Source organism: Bufo bufo, chromosome 3 (genome assembly GCF_905171765.1).
Source record: "Bufo bufo chromosome 3, aBufBuf1.1, whole genome shotgun sequence".
NCBI lineage: Eukaryota > Metazoa > Chordata > Amphibia > Anura > Bufonidae > Bufo > Bufo bufo.
The window spans coordinates 561,229,163-561,248,543 of NC_053391.1; the positions used below are offsets into that span (position 1 = coordinate 561,229,163).

General features: G+C 46.1%; 1 protein-coding gene across 3 annotated transcripts in view; it reads right to left on the minus strand.

Annotated features, from left to right (window-relative positions):
- Positions 1-19,381, minus strand: part of ITGA7 (integrin subunit alpha 7) — a 207,508-nt gene that overhangs the window by 84,355 nt on the left and 103,772 nt on the right. For all 3 annotated transcript variants that reach the window (XM_040425548.1, XM_040425547.1, XM_040425549.1), the window contains exon 3: positions 16,973-17,052. In XM_040425548.1, coding sequence (XP_040281482.1) covers positions 16,973-17,052 — 80 coding nt within the window. The remainder of the gene's footprint in view (positions 1-16,972; positions 17,053-19,381) is intronic.

Consider the following 19,381-nt stretch of genomic DNA (forward strand, 5'->3'; position numbering starts at 1 on the left):
TGAAGGGGTTAATTGTACTATCATATCCCCCTGTAAGAGATCAGGGCTGCCAGGCAGCAGGGGCAGACCCCCCCCCCCTCCCCAGTTTGAATATCATTGGTGGCCAGTGCGGCCCCCCCCCCCTTCCTCCATTGTAATAATTCGTTGGTGGCACAGTGTGCGCCCCCCCCCCTTCCTCCCTCTATTGTAATAAATCGTTGGTGGCAATCATTGGCCCCCCTCCCTCTATAGCATTAACAACATTGGTGGCCAGTGTGCGGCCTCCCATCTTGCGCCCCCCCCCCCCCCATCATTGGTGGCAGCGGGTTACTAGCAATAGTACAAGATTCATACTTACCTGGGAGCTGTGATGTTCGTGTCCGGCCGGAGCTCCTCCTACTGGTAAGTGACGGTTCATTTAGCAATGCGCCGCACAGACCTGTCACTGTCACTTACCAGTAGGTGGAGCTCCCGGCCGGACACGAACATCGCAGCAGCAGGTAAGTATTAATCTTCTACTATTGTACTATTGCTAAGTAACCATGGCAACGAGGACTGTAGTAGCGTCCTGGTTGCCATGGTTACCGATCGGAGCCCCAGCGATTAAACTGGGACTCCGATCGGAACTCCGCTGCCACCAATGATGATGGGGGGCAGGGGGGGGGGGGGAGATGGGAGGCTGCACACTGGCCACCAACGTTGTTAATGCTATAGAGGGGGGGGGGCAATGGGGGGCGCACACTGTGCCACCAACGATTTATTACAATAGAGGGAGGAAGGGGGGGGGGGGGCGCACACTGTGCCACCAACGAATTATTACAATAGAGGGAGGGAGGGGGCGCACACTGTGCCACCAACGAATTATTACAATAGAGGGAGGGGGGGGGGGGCCGCACTGGCCACCAATGATATTCAAACTGGGGAGGGGGGGAGGGTCTGCCCCCTGCTGCCTGGCAGCCCTGATCTCTTACAGGGGGATATGATAGTACAATTAACCCTTTCAGGTGCCGCACCTGAAGGGGTTAATTGTGCTGATCACGGCCCCCTGTAAGAGATCGGGTGCTGCCAGGCAGCAGGGGGCAGTCTTGTACACAGTTTGTAGTGTATTCTAACTAGAAGCGTCCCCATCACCATGGGAACGCTTCTGTGTTAGAATATACTGTCGGTTCTGAGTTTTCACGAAGTGAAAACTCAGCTTTGAAAAAGCTTTATGCAGACGGATCTTCGGATCCGTCTGTATAAAAACTAAACTACGGCCACGGATCACGGACACGGATGCCAATCTTGTGTGCATCCGTGTTCTTTCACGGACCCATTGACTTGAATGGGTCCGTGAACCGTTGGCCGTGAAAAAAATAGGACAGGTCATATTTTTTTTCACGGCCAGGAAACACGGATCACGGATGCGGCTGCAAAACGGTGCATTTTCCGATTTTTCCACGGACCCATTGAAAGTCAATGGGTCCGCGAAAAAAAACGGAAAACGGCACAACGGCCACGGGTGCACACAACGGTCGTGTGCATGAGGCCTAATAGAGTTGTAATCTATCTATCTATCTATCTATCTAGAAGGACATATGTATGTTCCACGATCACTCAAAAACGCAACCATCGATTTCAACTAAACTTGATATACACATCTGGAAAGAAGTCTTGTGGGGGTCACAGCACTCTAGGACGTACCGTTCCTGAGATATTCCCCAAAAAATTACCTGCATTAGCCAATACAAGTCTGCAAGTCTTTCTCTTCATTTCCCAACTGCCATACACACGGCCACATGTCCCTTATCAGCCAATAGAAGCTCGCAGGCTCTTAGTCTCCACATACACACAGTTTTACTCCAGGTTTCCATAACACCCCAGCCATTTTTCTTCACTGCTGTAGGTCAGCTTTAGGCTAGGGCTACACGACGACATGTGTTGCGCGACAATAAGTAGCACGACACATAGGGCACAACTACACTGCTACATGTGCCGCGCGACATTGATGTGGCATCAATGTCACGCAACAATTTATTCTGCGTGACAGTCGCAGAAAAATTCATCTTGAATAGATTTTTTGCAACTGTCATGTCGCAGTATGTCACATGTCGCAGTGTGACACAGCCTATCATTATAAAAAATGTCGAAACAAAATGTTGCGCGACATGTCGTCGTGTAGCCCTAGCATTAAAGGGGCAGGCCACTGTGGAGGTCACTGTTAAGGGGGCAGGGGCCACAATTAAAGGGGCAACTGCTGTGGAGGTCACTGTTAAGGCAGCAGGGTACTGTGAGGTCACTGTTAAGGAACTGGGGTACTGTGGAGGTCACTGTCAAGGGAGTGGGGTGCTGTGAAACTCACTGTAAGGGTCCATTCACACGTCCGTAACGTGTTTTGCGGATCCATGGATCCGCAAAACACGGACACGGCAATGTGCGTTCCGCATTTTGCGGACCGCACATCGCCGGCACTAATAGAATATGCCTATTCTTGTCTGAAATTGCGGACAAGAATAGGACATGTTCTATTTTTTTCAGGAACATAAATGCGGACCCGGAAGTGCGGGTCTGCATTTCCAGACCCGGGCCGCAAATGAAATTAGAAATTAATGGGTCCGCAATTCCAACTCCGCAAAATGCTGAACGAAATTGCAGACGTATGAATGGGGCCTTAAAGGGGATGGACTGCTAGGGAGGTCGCATTTTAAAGTGGTGGGGCACTGTGGGGGGGGGGTGCTGTAGAGATCACTGTTATGGGGGATAGTGTTGATATCTTTTAACGATACACACAGACATTAAATTAAATAGATGAAATATACCTGTGCGAAGCCGGGTCCTTCTGCTAGTAAAGATTAAAAATACTTAACATAATCAAGTCCATATAGGTCACCATATTATCATACAACACAAAAAAAATACAGTATTTCCTATCAAGTCACCCTTTTTCCGTTCTTTACCACTGCTGGTAACTGAATGAACTTTCCTCCAGCTTTGATCTATACTGCCCTATAGGTCACCAGTGACCACACAGCATCACATTTCCAGCAGATATAAATTCAACCAGCATCCAACTCCTTCCTGCTGCGCTGACAATGCTGAGGTCACCGCATCACCAGGGCAACGCGGATCCCAACACTTTCCATCTAAACGTTGGCTCGGCAGTGTAAGCATTATGTATATACAATGTTCCCCAGGAGACAGAAGGGTATGTGTGTGACATGCATACATTTAACCTACTGCATCACACCCCCAACCATTTTTCCTCTTGCCGTTGATCTATATTAGGCCTCATGCACACGACCGTTGTGTGCACCCGTGGCCGTTGTGCCGTTTTCCGTTTTTTTTCGCGGACCCATTGACTTTCAATGGGTCCGTGGAAAAATCGGAAAATGCACCGTTTTGCAGCCGCATCCGTGATCCGTGTTTCCTGGCCGTGAAAAAAATATGACCTGTCCTATTTTTTTCACGGCCAACGGTTCACGGACCCATTCAAGTCAATGGGTCCGTGAAAGAACACGGATGCACACAAGATTGGCATCCGTGTCCGTGATCCGTGGCCGTAGTTTAGTTTTTATACAGACGGATCCGAAGATCCGTCTGCATAAAGCTTTTTCAAAGCTGAGTTTTCACTTCGTGAAAACTCAGAACCGACAGTATATTCTAACACAGAAGCGTTCCCATGGTGATGGGGACGCTTCTAGTTAGAATACACTACAAACTGTGTACAAGACTGCCCCCTGCTGCCTGGCAGCACCCGATCTCTTACAGGGGGCCGTGATCAGCACAATTAACCCCTTCAGGTGCGGCACCTGAAAGGGTTAATTGTACTATCATATCCCCCTGTAAGAGATCAGGGCTGCCAGGCAGCAGGGGGCAGACCCTCCCCCCCTCCCCAGTTTGAATATCATTGGTGGCCAGTGCGGCCCCCCCCCCCTCCCTCTATTGTAATAATTCGTTGGTGGCACAGTGTGCGCCCCCTCCCTCCCTCTATTGTAATAATTCGTTGGTGGCACAGTGTGCGCCCCCCCCCCTTCCTCCCTCTATTGTAATAAATCGTTGGTGGCACAGTGTGCGCCCCCCATTGCCCCCCCCCTCTATAGCATTAACAACGTTGGTGGCCAGTGTGCAGCCTCCCATCTCCCCCCCCCCCCTGCCCCCCATCATCATTGGTGGCAGCGGAGTTCCGATCGGAGTCCCAGTTTAATCGCTGGGGCTCCGATCGGTAACCATGGCAACCAGGACGCTACTACAGTCCTCGTTGCCATGGTTACTTAGCAATAGTACAATAGTAGAAGATTAATACTTACCTGCTGCTGCGATGTTCGTGTCCGGCCGGGAGCTCCACCTACTGGTAAGTGACAGTGACAGGTCTGTGCGGCGCATTGCTAAATGAACCGTCACTTACCAGTAGGAGGAGCTCCGGCCGGACACGAACATCACAGCTCCCAGGTAAGTATGAATCTTGTACTATTGCTAGTAACCCGCTGCCACCAATGATCGGGGGGGGGGGGGGCGCAAGATGGGAGGCCGCACACTGGCCACCAATGTTGTTAATGCTATAGAGGGAGGGGGGCCAATGATTGCCACCAACGATTTATTACAATAGAGGGAGGAAGGGGGGGGGGGGCGCACACTGTGCCACCAACGAATTATTACAATGGAGGAAGGGGGGGGGGGGGGGGCCGCACTGGCCACCAATGATATTCAAACTGGGGGGGGGGGGGGGGGGGGTCTGCCCCCTGCTGCCTGGCAGCCCTGATCTCTTACAGGGGGATATGATAGTACAATTAACCCCTTCAGGTGCGGTACCTGAGGGGTTAATTGTGCTGATCACGGCCCCCTGTAAGAGATCGGATGCTGCTAGGCAGCAGGGGGCAGTCATGTACACAGTTTGTAGTATATTCTAACTAGAAGCGTCCCCATCACCATGGGAACGCCTCTGTGTTAGAATATACTGTCGGAAATGAGGTTTCACGATCTAACTCATATCCGACAGTATATTCTAACATAGAGGCGTTCCCATGGTGATGGGGACGCTTCAAGTTAAAATATACCATCGGATTGGAGAAAACTCCGATCTGATGGTATAAAAGGGACTCCGGACTTTACATTGAAAGTCAATGGGGACGGATCCGTTTGAAATGGCACCATATTGTGTCAACGTCAAACGGATCCGTCCCCATTGACTTGCATTGTAATTCAGGACGGATCCGTTTGGCTCCGCACGGCCAGGCGGACACCAAAATGACATTTTTTTCATGTCCGTGGATCCGCCAAAAATCAAGGAAGACCCACGGACGAAAAAACGGTCACGGATCACGGACCTACGGACCCTGTTTTTGCGGACCGTGAAAAAAAACGTTCGTGTGCATGAGGCCTTACCCTAACAAAGTGTGAGAATGCATTCCAAGTATCTGACAGGATCTAGTAGGTTATTCATCACATCTACAGCCCTTTCAGAAGCTGGGCTTGGTGCTGTTAGGTACCAGCAGCTGGTGAGACTGTGGTATGTGTGCATAGAGGAGATAGATCACGCTCCTCCAGCCCAACATGCGAGAAGCTCAATGGAAACGTGCAGATTTCTAATAGACCATTTTGCTTTATGGAGTGTGGGTTGTTCTAGGCGCTCATTACTCTGAGTGTCATCCATTCCCATATAACCAGCCTTGTAAATGCAGACTGTCGGCTCCGTCCTGGAATGCAGCCCTGGGATGGAATGTCAGCGTTCTGGTAGATCTGACTCATGTCAGCAGCACAGGGCAATAACACCACTTACTGTGACTCACTGCTAGGACCAGCAGGTACACGTGTCTGGGCTTCTTCATATAGTACATCACTGAAGAAAATAGACACAGATATTTCCATACACATACACCAGGCATACTGCCAGCCAAATAAGTACAAAAACTTCATGCAAGGTGTTTGGCCGGCACTAGTGATTTCATTTCCCTATTAAGGGTCCATTCACACGTCCGCAACATGTTTTGCGGATCCACAAAACACGGACAGCGGCAATGTGCGTTCCGCATTTTGCAGACCGCACATAGCCGACACTAATAGAATATGCCTGCTGTTGTCCGCAATTGCGGACAAGAATAGGACATGTTCTATTTTTTTGCGGAACGGAAGTGCGGACCCGGAAGTGCGGATCCGCAATTTCCCAAAAATGCGGAATGAAATTGCGGACGTGTGAATGAAGCCTTAGGGTCCATTCACATGTCCGCAAAATGGGTCCGCATCCGTTCCGCAATTTTGCGGAACGGGTGCAGGCCCATTCATTTTCAATGGGGCCGGAATGTGCAGTCTGCATCCGCATTTGCGGATCCGCACTTCCGCATCCGTTTCCGCAAAAAAAAAATAGAACAATTGCGGACAAGATTAGGCATTTTCTATTATAGTGCGGTCCGCAATTTGCGGATCTGCAGAACACTTACGGACGTGTGAATGGACCCTAACAATGTATAATGGTCCCTCAAAGTACAAGTGGTTCCTCAAGTTACTATATTAATTGGTTCTGGGACAACCATTGCATGACTTAACCATTGTAACTTGACTCCATAACTAGTAATTGGTTCCAAAGCCCCAAAATATATTCTGAAAATAAAGAAAAATGAAGACTTAAAGGGGTATTCCCATCACAATGATCATAGTTTAATCTGTTAATGATGTGCCAGTGATCATTTTTGCAAATATGTTGTAAAATCAAATTGCCACCCTTCTTTATAAAATTCCTTCCCACCTACCCCAGTGTTAGACTTTGGTTACCCACAGTTACGGCAATCGCTTCTCGGCGGAATCCATGGGCCACGTTTGCGCAGAAGAAACAAAATTTTCCCCTGGCCGGCCGCTGATTTAAATCATGAACGCACACACCGCCGAACCGCCGCACATGCGCAAATCTTCATTCCTTTGTGCCGCGCCTAATACAGAGTCGCGCATGCTCTGTTTGCAGCGCACACTTTGGCGATGGACCTGCAGAGAGAGGACGTGCAGGAGAGGTATCGGAGGACCGGGACAACTTCAATATAGGAGAGTATCATTTTTAAATAAATAAATTCACCACCAACTATATTATGCTAATAGACAATAAAAGGGGGTGACACAGGAAGTCAGGAGGAACTCCAATGGATGAGATTAGTGAGTGAAGGGACGCAAATGGAGGGTATATTGTGGGGCAGATGGTGGACATTATGGAATGGAGGGACAAGGGAGTGGCCATTATGGAGTGGAGGGAAGCAGATGGTGGACATTATGGAGTGGAGGGAAGCAGATGGTGGACATTATGGAGTGCATGGACGCTGGGGGAGGACACTATGGAGTGCATGGACGCTGGGGGAGGACACTATGGAGTGCATGGACGCTGGGGGAGGACACTATGGAGTGCATGGACGCTGGGGGAGGACACTATGGAGTGCATGGACGCTGGGGGAGGACACTATGGAGTGCATGGACGCTGGGGGAGGACACTATGGAGTGCATGGACGCTGGGGGAGGACACTATGGAGTGCATGGACGCTGGGGGAGGACACTATGGAGTGCATGGACGCTGGGGGAGGACACTATGGAGTGCATGGACGCTGGGGGAGGACACTATGGAGTGCATGGACGCTGGGGGAGGACACTATGGAGTGCATGGACGCTGGGGGAGGACACTATGGAGTGCATGGACGCTGGGGGAGGACACTATGGAGTGCATGGACGCTGGGGGAGGACACTATGGAGTGCATGGACGCTGGGGGAGGACACTATGGAGTGCATGGACGCTGGGGGAGGACACTATGGAGTGCATGGACGCTGGGGGAGGACACTATGGGGTGCATGGACGCTGGGGGAGGACACTATGGAGTGCATGGACGCTGGGGGAGGACACTATGGAGTGCATGGACGCTGGGGGAGGTCACTATGGAGTGCATGGACGCTGGGGGAGGACACTATGGAGTGCATGGACGCTGGGGGAGGACACTATGGAGTGCATGGACGCTGGGGGAGGTCACTATGGAGTGCATGGACGCTGGGGGAGGACACTATGGAGTGCATGGACGCTGGGGGAGGACACTATGGAGTGCATGGACGCTGGGGGAGGACACTATGGAGTGCATGGACGCTGGGGGAGGTCACTATGGAGTGCATGGACGCTGGGGGAGGTCACTATGGAGTGCATGGACGCTGGGGGAGGACACTATGGAGTGCATGGACGCTGGGGGAGGACACTATGGAGTGCATGGACGCTGGGGGAGGACACTATGGAGTGCATGGACGCTGGGGGAGGTCACTATGGAGTGGGGGGTGCACAATCAGGGGAAGCTTATTTCTAAAAATGGCCCACTGTCTGTTGATTATTATTAGAGATAAGCGAATTTCCGGTTATGAAATTCGTTCACGCTTCTTTTACTGGTAAAAGGTGAATTGCGTTATGGATTCCGTTACTAGGGACCATAATGCAATTCAATGACGGAATACATAACGCAATGCCTTTAGAATTATTCCGTCATAATAGAAGTCTATGGGTTCCATAACGGATCTGTCCTATTTCCATTATGCAGGGGAGTCCTCTCCTGCATAACGGAAACGGGACGGATCCGTTATGCAGCCCATACACTATTATGACAGAATGAATAAAGGAATTCCTCTAAACGTATTCAGTCATAATTGCGTTATGGTCTGTGGTAACGGAATTCATAACGCAATACACCGGTTACCAGTGAACGAAATTCAAAATAAGAAATTTGCTCATCTCTAATCATTATGTGTACGTGTTGCACAGTCCGGGGATCAATCTGTGTATTTGTCGCAATTTTGGTGTAATTGATAATCTTGAACGCTGCAGTCAGATACAGTAAATTTACTATTTATTAGACAACCATTTTGTGCCAAAAATTCTTCTAAGTAACACATCCCTACAAGTGTTTCTTTACGAAACATTTGATTAGTATGTCAAATTACAGTGAGATGACAGATAATGTAAAGTGCTAGAAAGTATACAAAGTAGATACACTGTTAGAATTTTTATATATTTTTTTAAATCCAGTACCAGATTGCTGCAATTCAGGCTCGATTTATAGTGTCATAGTCTTGAGTCGTGATACCGATCCACTACCTGACATCTGTTATAGAAATCAGTACGCCTGGTGCCTGCTTTCAACGGTAATTGATTATAAGTTTTGTAATTGACCCTAATAATTTTGCTAATATTTGAACTAAATACTGAAAATCTGTATTACCTAATCAAATAATAACTGAAGAAAAAAGAGCAGCGCTCACCTGCATCCAGCTATCAAGAAGCACGGACACAGCCTGGACTCGGCTGTTACAACTTGCAGGAAGAAAAGGGATGAGAAGTCCAGCTTCTAAAATGTCAACTTTTATTCCAAGCGGTTACATTTCCATACACAGGAAGAACGGTACACAGTCTACGTGTTTCGGACCTAACAATTATGGTCCTTACTCATGAGTAAGGCCTGTAATTGTTAGGTCCGAAACACTTAGACCGTGTACCGTTCTTCCTGTGTATGGAAATGTAACCGCTTGGAATAAAAGTTGACATTTTAGAAGCTGGACTTCTCATCCCTTTTCTTCCTACTTTATCAAATATATTGCCAGGATATGACCCCATAGGATGATGGGTGTGGTTTTGATGGCTTGTGCGAATGCCACCGCCATGTACTTTGGTGCGGCCCACGTACATAGCTTGCCTATTTTCAGTGTCCTCACTGCTGCATAAGCAGAGTCCGCTGTTTACTTGGTCTGTTTACCAGATGGATGTGTGGTTCCATAGGTGCAAAAAGCAGACCTATGGTCTACTGGGGGCATATGCAATCAAGATGCCACCCGTGTCTGAGATTGAAATACATATCTATTTTTTGATCATTCTAATAGTTAAAAAAAAAAAAAAAAAAATTTACAAAATCGATTTTTATCTTTTTCCGTTCTAGATAACTAATTTCTGAATTGCGAACATGCCCTCGTGCATTATAAAAAGGGACGAACCCACACCTGGAGGGACAAAGGGAAAAATATCATAATGCATGTTTTTATCAAAGATCGGAGAATTATCTGTAAATGGATTGAGCAGGCTCCTGATCATTTTCCCAACGTGGATGAATGGGTAGAAAAAAAATCATGGATTCCAGACAAAAACATGACAATTATCAATTGCACTCTAAGCACTATGACTATTTTGCTTATGAAGGTGGCTTACGTAAAAAATTACGTCCCACTCCTAACGCAAAGACTGAGTTCTCAGTGTGATGTCATAAAGAGGCGTGGCTGGCCTTCCCTCAAACTGCCTTAGAAGCAGGAAACCAGGGAGTGAACAGCAGAGCTGGCTGCAGGTGAGGATGAAATAGCAAGATGGGAAAACCCCTTTAAGAAGAAAGAAGCTACTAGACAACCACTACAGGTGTTTTACTAGAGAAGTGGCCATGTTAATTAGCTGGATCTGAGTCTGAGGCATTGGATTTTCAGTCTAGTTTCAAGGTTCAGTGGCCCAGGAAAGACCATTGTAAGTTGAAAATATTTTATCCAGAGGATATTTTATCCCTGTATCTTGAGGGACCACTGTATATATTTCAGCAATATATAGTCATGTCATTAAACAGATTCTTTGGGGGTTTGACAAAAATCTCCAGTTCAGACAACCAGTTGAAGGAGGAGTTCCACCACTACTTACTATTCCACCATGCTGACGATTCCCAGATCTGGGCTGTGCTCCCATGACCGCCTGAGGGGATGCAGGCTCTTATGCTGATGTCTTGACTGGATGCGTACCTCTGTCTTGTTCAGCTGCGTAATATGCATGCAGCTGAACAGGAAGACTTGGGGTCCATTCACACGTCCGCAAAATGGGTCCGCATCCGTTCCGCAATTTTGTGGAATGGGTGCAGACCCATTCATTTTCAATAGGGCCGGAATGTGCTGTCCGCATCCGTATTCGCGGATCCGCAACCGCATTTGTGGATCCGCACTTCCGCATCCGTGCTTCCGTTTCTGAAAAAAAAAATAGAACATGTCCTATTCTTGTCCGCAATTGCGGACAAGATTAGGCATTTTCTATTATAGTGCCGGCGATGTGCGGTCCGCAAATTGCGGAATGCACATTGCCGGTGTCCGTGTTTTGCGGATCCGCAAAACACTTACGGACGTGTGAATGGACCCTTAAGACGACATCCGGTCAAGAAATCAGAAGAAGAGCCCAAAGCCAGTCAGTTGGTAATGTGTGCACAGCCCAAATTGCAGAATCGGCGTGAAGGAATGGTAACCTTCCACAGGTTGTCTGAACTGGAGATTTTAGTCAAACCCCCAAAGAACCTCTTTAAGTGGTCATGCACATGACGATAATTTTTAGTGTGCTTTTAAAAACGGGTAACACACCCATACAAGTGAATGGGGCTCATCACATTTTTTCATGGACTCATGTGCCCTATCTGAGAATCTCAGCACAGTTTTTTTTGCAAATGAGAATAAAAAAAACAGAGGCGCTATCTGTTTTCTGTGAACTGAAAAATCAGACACGATCATATGTATGAGCCGTAAGATTAGAGCATTCTGTGATTCATGAAAGAAAAAAAACCAAACAAACACTCACTGAAACCTGTGAATCACAAAAGTCACTGTGGTAAAATAGGACAGCTGCACAGCCACCATGAAAAAGCCCCATCTCCTTGGAAAGGTCCATATGCACATGAATTTGTACTGGAATTTTTTACCATAACAAAATCCGCCAAATTAAACTATTACCAATAGTATTTTCTTCATGTTGTTTTTCCCCTACAGAGAAGGTAAAATAACTGAAAAAAACACCCAGAACTACAGCCTGCTGTGTTTTTGAAAAGAAAACAGTAACCTAATAAAAAAACAAGGGAAAAAAAACACTTGTGCTTCCGGTGTTTCATATTTCCCATAGACTTTCAACTAACATTTGGAGACTGCTTTTAAAAAAAAACAACACAATAAATAATGTGTGAAACTATCCTTAAGCAGCGCATGGACTACCTATATGTCTGTACTACATAAGTACTATATACATTTTGGTTTAAGGCTACTTTCACACTAGCGGCACGGACCTCCGGCAGGCTGTTCCGTCGGGTGAACAGCCTGTCGGATCAGTTCTACCGCTAGTGAACATGTGCCCCCGGACTGCCGCTCCGTCCCCATTGACTATATTGGGGGCAGGGCGGAGATCCGGCAGCGCACAGCGAGAGGCTGCCGGAATAAATGTCGGACATGTCGTAGTTTTATTCCGGCAGCCTCTCGTCAGTGGGGACAGAGCGGCAGTCCGGGGGCACACATTCACTAGCGGCAGGACGGATCCAACAGGCTGTGCACCCGACGGAACAGCCTGCCGGAGGTCCGTGCCACTAGTGTGAAAGTAGCCATAGACCCATTTATGAATCAAATGCAAAAAGGATAATGATCCACTGTGCACACCATGGGGACATGACTTATGATTTGACAATATGCACTGAAATTGTGTAAAAATTCTGACGTTAAGTAAGCCTAGCAATAGTTGGTGTAAATTTGGCGCAAAGTTAGACAACCGTGTCTAACCGTGCACCGAACAGATCATCCAACATGAACCACTATGATAAATTTGGCATCTCAACAAACTTTGCATTATTGAATAGCACAGTGTATGTACATGAGGAATAAGACTAGTTGTGGGTACTATATGACTTGTATCTGGCATGTTTTAGTAGCTTGGGTCTAGCATGTACAGTCAGGTCCATAAATATTGAGACATCGACGCTATTCTAAGATTTTTGGCTCTATACACCACCACAATGGATTTGAAATAAAACAAACAAGATGTGCTTTAACTGCAGACTGTCAGCTTTAATTTGAGGGTATTAACATACAAATCAGGTGAACGGTGTAGGAATTACAACAGTTTGCATATGTGCCTCCTACTTGTTAAGGGACCTAAAGTAATGGGACAATTGGCTTCTCAGCTGTTCCATGGCCAGGTGTGTGTTATTCCCTCATTATCCCAATTACAATGAGTAGATAAAAGGTCCAGAGTTCATTTCAAGTGTGCTATTTGTATTTGGAATCTGTTGCTGTCAACTCTCAAGATGAGATCTAAAGAGCTGTCACTATCAGTGAAGCAAGCCATCATTAGGCTGAAAAAAAACAAACAAAAAACATCAGAGACATAGCAAAAACATTAGGCGTGGACAAAACAACTGTTTGGAACATTCTTAAAGAGGACCTTTCACTAGAATAAAAAATCTAAACTAAGCATAGACATGGAGAGGGATATCCCTGCACCCAGGGATATCCCTGCACTTACTATTATCCCTGGGCGCCGCTCCGTTCTCCCGCTATAGGCTCCGGTATCTTCATATGTTTGGCTCAACTGGCAGGAGCCTGCCGGCGTCTCCTTCTCCCAGGCTGTAGCGCTGGCCAATCGCAGCGCTCAGCTCATAGCCTGAGACGAAAAAAAACCTCTTAGGCTATGAGCTGAGCGCTGCGATTGGCCAGCGCTACAGCCTGGGAGAAGGAGACGCCGGCAGGCTCCTCCCAGTTGAGCCGAACATATGAAGATACCGGAGCCTATAGCGGGAGAACGGAGCGGCGCCCAGGGATAATAGTAAGTGCAGGGAGATCCCTGGGCGCCGCTCTCCATGTCTGTATACTTAGTTTAGATTTTTTATTCTAGTGAAAGGTCCTAGAAAAGAAGGAACGCACCGGTGAGCTCAGCAACACCGGAAGACTACGGAAAACAACTGTGGTGGATAACCAAAGAATTCTTTCCCTGGTGAAGAAAACACCCTTCACAACACTTGGCCAGATCAAGAACACTCTCCAGGAGGTAGGTGTATGTGTGTTAAAGTCAACAATCAAGAGGAGACTTCACCAGAGTGAATACAGAGGGTTTACCACAAGATGTAAACCATTGATGAGCCTCAAAAACAAGAAGGCTAGATTAGAGTTTGCCAAACGACATCTAAAAAAGCCTTCACAGTTCTGGAACAACATCCTATGGACAGATGAGACCAAGATCAGTTTGTACCAGAGTGATGGGAAGAGAAGAGTATGGAGAAGGAAAGGAACTGCTCATGATCCTAAGCATACCACCTCATCAGTGAAGCATGGTGGTGGTAGTGTCATGGCGTGGGCATGTATGGCTGCCAATGGAATTGGTTCGCTTGTATTTATTGATGATGTGACTGCTGACAAAAGCAGCAGGATGAATTTTGAAGTGTTTCGGGCAATATTATCTGCTCATATTCAGCCAAATGCTTCAAAACTCATTGGACGGCGCTTCACAGTGCAGATGGACAATGACCCAAAGCATACTGCAAAAGCAACCAAAGAGTTTAAGGGAAAGAAGTGGAATGTTATGCAATGGCCAAGTCAATTACCTGACCTGAATCCGATTGAGCACGCATTTCACTTGCTGAAGAAAAAACTGAAGGGAAAATCCTCCAAGAAAAGCAGGAACTGAAGACAGTTGCAGTAGAGGCCTGGCAGAGCATCACCAGGGATGAAACCCAGTGTCTGGTAATATCTATGCGTTCCAGACTTCAGGCTGTAATTGACTGCAAAGGATTTGCAACCAAGTATTAAAAAGTGAAAGTTTGATTTATGATTATTATTCTGTCCCATTACTTTTGGTCTCTTAACAAGTGGGAGGCACATATGCAAACTGTTGTAATTCACAGTTCTGGAACAACAGAACTGTAAATTACCGTATTTATCGGCGTATAACACGCACTTTTTCCCCTTGAAAATAGGGGGCAAATGATGTATGCGTGTTATACGCCGATATTCATTGTGGCCCGGCAAAGATGCAGCATCACAGACTGCGCTGTATGAGCCGGGAGAGAGGAGGGGCTGGAGTCCGTAACTAGGGGCGGGGCCCGGTGCAGTCACTGTACTCTTACACCGGGCCCCGCCGCTCACCAAAGTATTTATAAACGTGAATCCTTATCCTGTTATTAAGCTGCCCTCTCCCATGTTCCCATGTCCCCCCTGTATCCCCATAGCACTTACTTAAGCTTCAATAGCAGGCAGAGCGGACGGCAGCAGTAACGTCACTCACTGACGTTGAGCGCCTGCTCCGCCCCCTTTATGAATGAAGCAGGCGGAGCAGACGCGCGACGTCAGTGAATGACGTTACTGGTGCCGTCCGCCCTGCCTGCTATGGAAGTGTGTGAATCGTAAGTGCTGTGGGGATACAGGGGGGACATGGGAACATGGGAGAGGGCAGCTTAATAACAGGATAAGGATTCACGTTTATAAATACTTCGGTGAGCAGAGGGCCGGTGTATTGGGGGACACTGTTATGAGGGGGATCTGTGGATGACATATAGCAGTGTCATCCACAGATCCCCCCCATAACAGTTCCATCCACAGATCCCCCCACCCCATAGCAGTACAATTTGAAATTTTTTTTTTTCCTGAAATTTCCCTTAAAATGAAGGTGCGTGTTATACGCCTGTGCGTGTTATACGCCGATAAATACGGTAGTAAGGCTTTTGATACTGTCCCACATAGAAGGCTTATCAATAAAGTGCAGTCATTGGGCTTGGACTCCCATATTGTTGAATGGATTAGGCAGTGGCTGAGGGACAGACAACAGAGGGTTGTAGTCAATGGAGTATATTCAGACCAAGGTCTTGTTACCAGTGGGGTACCTCAGGGATCTGTTCTGGGACCCATATTGTTTAATATCTTTATCAGCGAAATTGCAGAAGGCCTCAATGGTAAGGTGTGTCTTTTTGCTGATGACAAAGATTTGTAACAGGGTTGATGTTCCTGGAGGAATACACCAAATGGAAAAGGATTTAGGAAAACTAGAGGAATGGTCAAAAATCTGGCAACTAAAATTTAATGTTGATAAGTGCAAGATAATGCACCTGGGGCGTAAAAACCCAAGAGCAGAATATACAATCAGTGATACAGTCCTAACCTCAGTATCTGAGGAAAGGGATTTAGGGATCATTATTTCAGAAGACTTAAAGGTAGGCAGACAATGTCACAGAGCAGCAGGAAATGCTAGCAGAATGCTTGGGTGTATAGGGAGAGGCATTACCAGTAGAAAGAGGGAGGTGCTCATGCCGCTCTACAGAGCACTAGTGAGACCTCATTTTGAGTATTGTGCTCAGTACTGGAGACCATATCTCCAGAAGGATATTGATACTTTGGAGAGTTCAGAGAAGAGCTACTAAACTGGTACATGGATTGCAGGATAAAACTTACCAGGAAAGGTTAAAGGACCTTAACATGTATAGCTTGGAAGAAAGACGAGACAGAGGGGATATGATAGAAACTTTTAAATACATAAAGGGAATCAACAAGGTAAAAGAGGAAAGAATATTTAAAAGAAGAAAAACTGCTACAAGAGGACATAGTTTTAAATTAGAGGGGCAAAGGTTTAAAAGTAATATCAGGAAGTATTACTTTACTGAGAGAGTAGTGGATGCATGGAATAGCCTTCCTGCAGAAGTGGTAGCTGCAAATACAGTGGAAGAGTTTAAGCATGCATGGGATAGGCATAAGGCCATCCTTCATATAAGATAGGGCCAGGGGCTATTCATAGTATTCAGTATATTGGGCAGACTAGATGGGCCAAATGGTTTTTATCTGCCGACACATTCTATGTTTCTATAATTCCTACACCATTCACCTGATTTGGATGTAAATACCCTCAAATGAAAGCTGACAGTCTGCAGTTAAAGCACATCTCGTTCATTTAATTTCCAAATCCATTGTGGTGGTGTATAGAGCCAAAAATCTTAGAATTGTGTTGATGTCCCAATATTTATGTACCTGACTATGTGTTAATGTGGAGAGAGGAAAGATCCACTGCAGTGGCTTATGTCCGATCCTTCTCTTCTGCACCATCATTTGTCAGGAAAGAGTTGGGAGCTCCCCACACACATTAGATAGTCGGCCAATCCCGCTGTTATTCGGATTGTCAGCTGACAATATGCTAATGTACGTGGAGACCTAAATACTGAGTGATCTAATTTTAACTAATGTGAAACAAAACAACGAAAATACAACTTACCACAATCTTCCCCCCAGGACCTTGGCTTTTTACTGTGACTCCAAGCCACTGGTTTTCCTTACTCTCCCGATTCTGATCAACTAATAAGAAAAAGGTTTACGTTACACACACAATGTAAATGAATGAAAGCTATATAAAAAGAGTGGACTTTGTAACAAGTTGCAACGAGTTTTAAAGAAGCACTCCCACAAAATGTTTTATTCTCTGACCTAGGTACATGATCTAAACTGCAGTGAAGTTAATCTTCTTGCCAGTGACTGTATTTGTGAGTTATCCCCTCCTTTCTGAACCTCAGCTGTGTCATGTGAACAGCACTGTGACTCTCCAAATAACACAGCATCTCAGGTGTGGACAGGAAACTGGTTTCGTTATGTATTCCTATGGGACCCTCAATGTCAGTCTTGTAAGGAATGAATAGAAAACTAACTGACTTCCTGTCAGGTGTCCGTTGAGATCAGAGCGCTGGTCACATGGCACAGCTGAGGATCAGAAGGGAGGTTATAACTCACAAATAGTCACTGATAAGAAGATTACCATCACTACAGTTTACATCATGTACCTTTCTAGCAGGTCAGAGAATACAAATTTCTGTGGGAGTGCTTCTTTAACTGCATAAGCTGAAAATTTATTCGGGATGTTTGGGTTTTTCTTCCTTAATGGTGATGAGTTGCAAGTGACAAAGTGGGACGGATTTACTGATACTGTCTAAGATTTACACAATGCAAACTTAGGGCTCCTGCACATGCGGTTCGCAATACACTGATCCGCAAAAAACACGGATGACGTCCGTGTGCATTCTGTATTTTGCGGAAGTGAACAGCTGGCCCCTAATAGAACAGTACTATCCTTATCCGTAACGCGGACAATAATAGAACATGTTCTATTTCTTTGCGGAACGGACATGGGGACTTACGGAAACGGAGTGCACACGGAGTAACTTCCGTTGTTTTGAGGACCCATTGAAATAAATGGTTCCATATACAGTCCGCATGAAAAACGGAACGGGCACAGAAAGAAAATACGTTCGTGTGCATGAGCCCTTAGAGTAGAAAGTCTGATGGTGCACCAGATTTATCATAGTGGCTGATGCTGGATGATAAATCTGTAACACCTTGAGATGGTCTTGTCTAAGTGTAATACAACTGCAAGTCGACTTACTTTGCGGCAGAATTTGCCATAAAAATTCTATAGCAGTTTTAGCCACATTCCCACTTTCCATTAAACCACACCTTGTTGACTTGTGTACACCAGTCTCTACAAAAGGAAGAAAAACCGCAGCTCACTATCTGCGCATCTTTACTCAATTTGCAACAATATCCGAATATATTTTGTAAAGAAACGAAAGTCTGGTATTGTCCTGGGAAAAAAGATAACAAGCCACTACAAACTTCAAGCGGGTGTAACCACACACCTACCCCGGCACCCAAACGGACTGTTTGTTTGCAAGCTCATAGCTCACATTTAAAATTGATCGGTGGTACGACTACCTGTGCTGATAATTCATGGGACGCCATGTTAAGCGCAAAAATCCGAACACTTTACTGCTTCCAAACAGTGAGTAATTTATCATTATATTATCACAGTGCACTAGCCAAACACCTTTTTGAGCTATAACTGTGAAAGATCATATGCAAGGAATTGCAAAGGACAATATTTCTATCTCAGCAAATTCCTATATTGAAAATATCGCTGACAAACTGCGGATTAACACAGAGACTGCATTCACTATCATTTTATAAACTGAGACTCGGTAGTATTGAAATAGACATTATATCCACTACTGAAATCTCAGATTGAAGTACACATTAACCCTTGGCATGGCTATATTTTAAGCATGTATTTTATGATTTTAGAGCGATAAGGTACCATATTCAGCATATTATATTAAACTGTATTTAATAAAAAATTTTATATTAATACTAAACATTGATTAGCAATTGGTGTGAATCAGATGTAGGTGTGCCCCTCTTACATATTTGCATACTTGACTTTTCCCTAAAGGTTTGGGGTAACCTTTTTAGGGGGCGCACCCTTTTCCTTGCAACTTGGAGGGTGAGCCATCCCAATACTTTCTACACATGCTGGGAATTGTATTTTTGCAGTAGCTGAAGAGCCAGAGGTTGCAAATCACTGCTCTATACCAAGGCCTCATGTACCGTGTGTGTATTTCGGTCCACAAACCACGGACTGCAAAATACAGATACTCTCCAAGGACTCAGCATTTTTCTCATTTCTGTCAATAGAAAGGACTATTCTAGCCTGCAATGTGGCCTGCTTTAGCCACTTTTCTGCACTTTTTCTGCCTCTTCCAACAAGGGGCAAGGCTTAGAGGAAAGGGACACTGCTTAGATGAATCAATTTTCACCAGAAATGTGATGCCTTTTTTAATAGGTGGTGTAAAGTTGGACT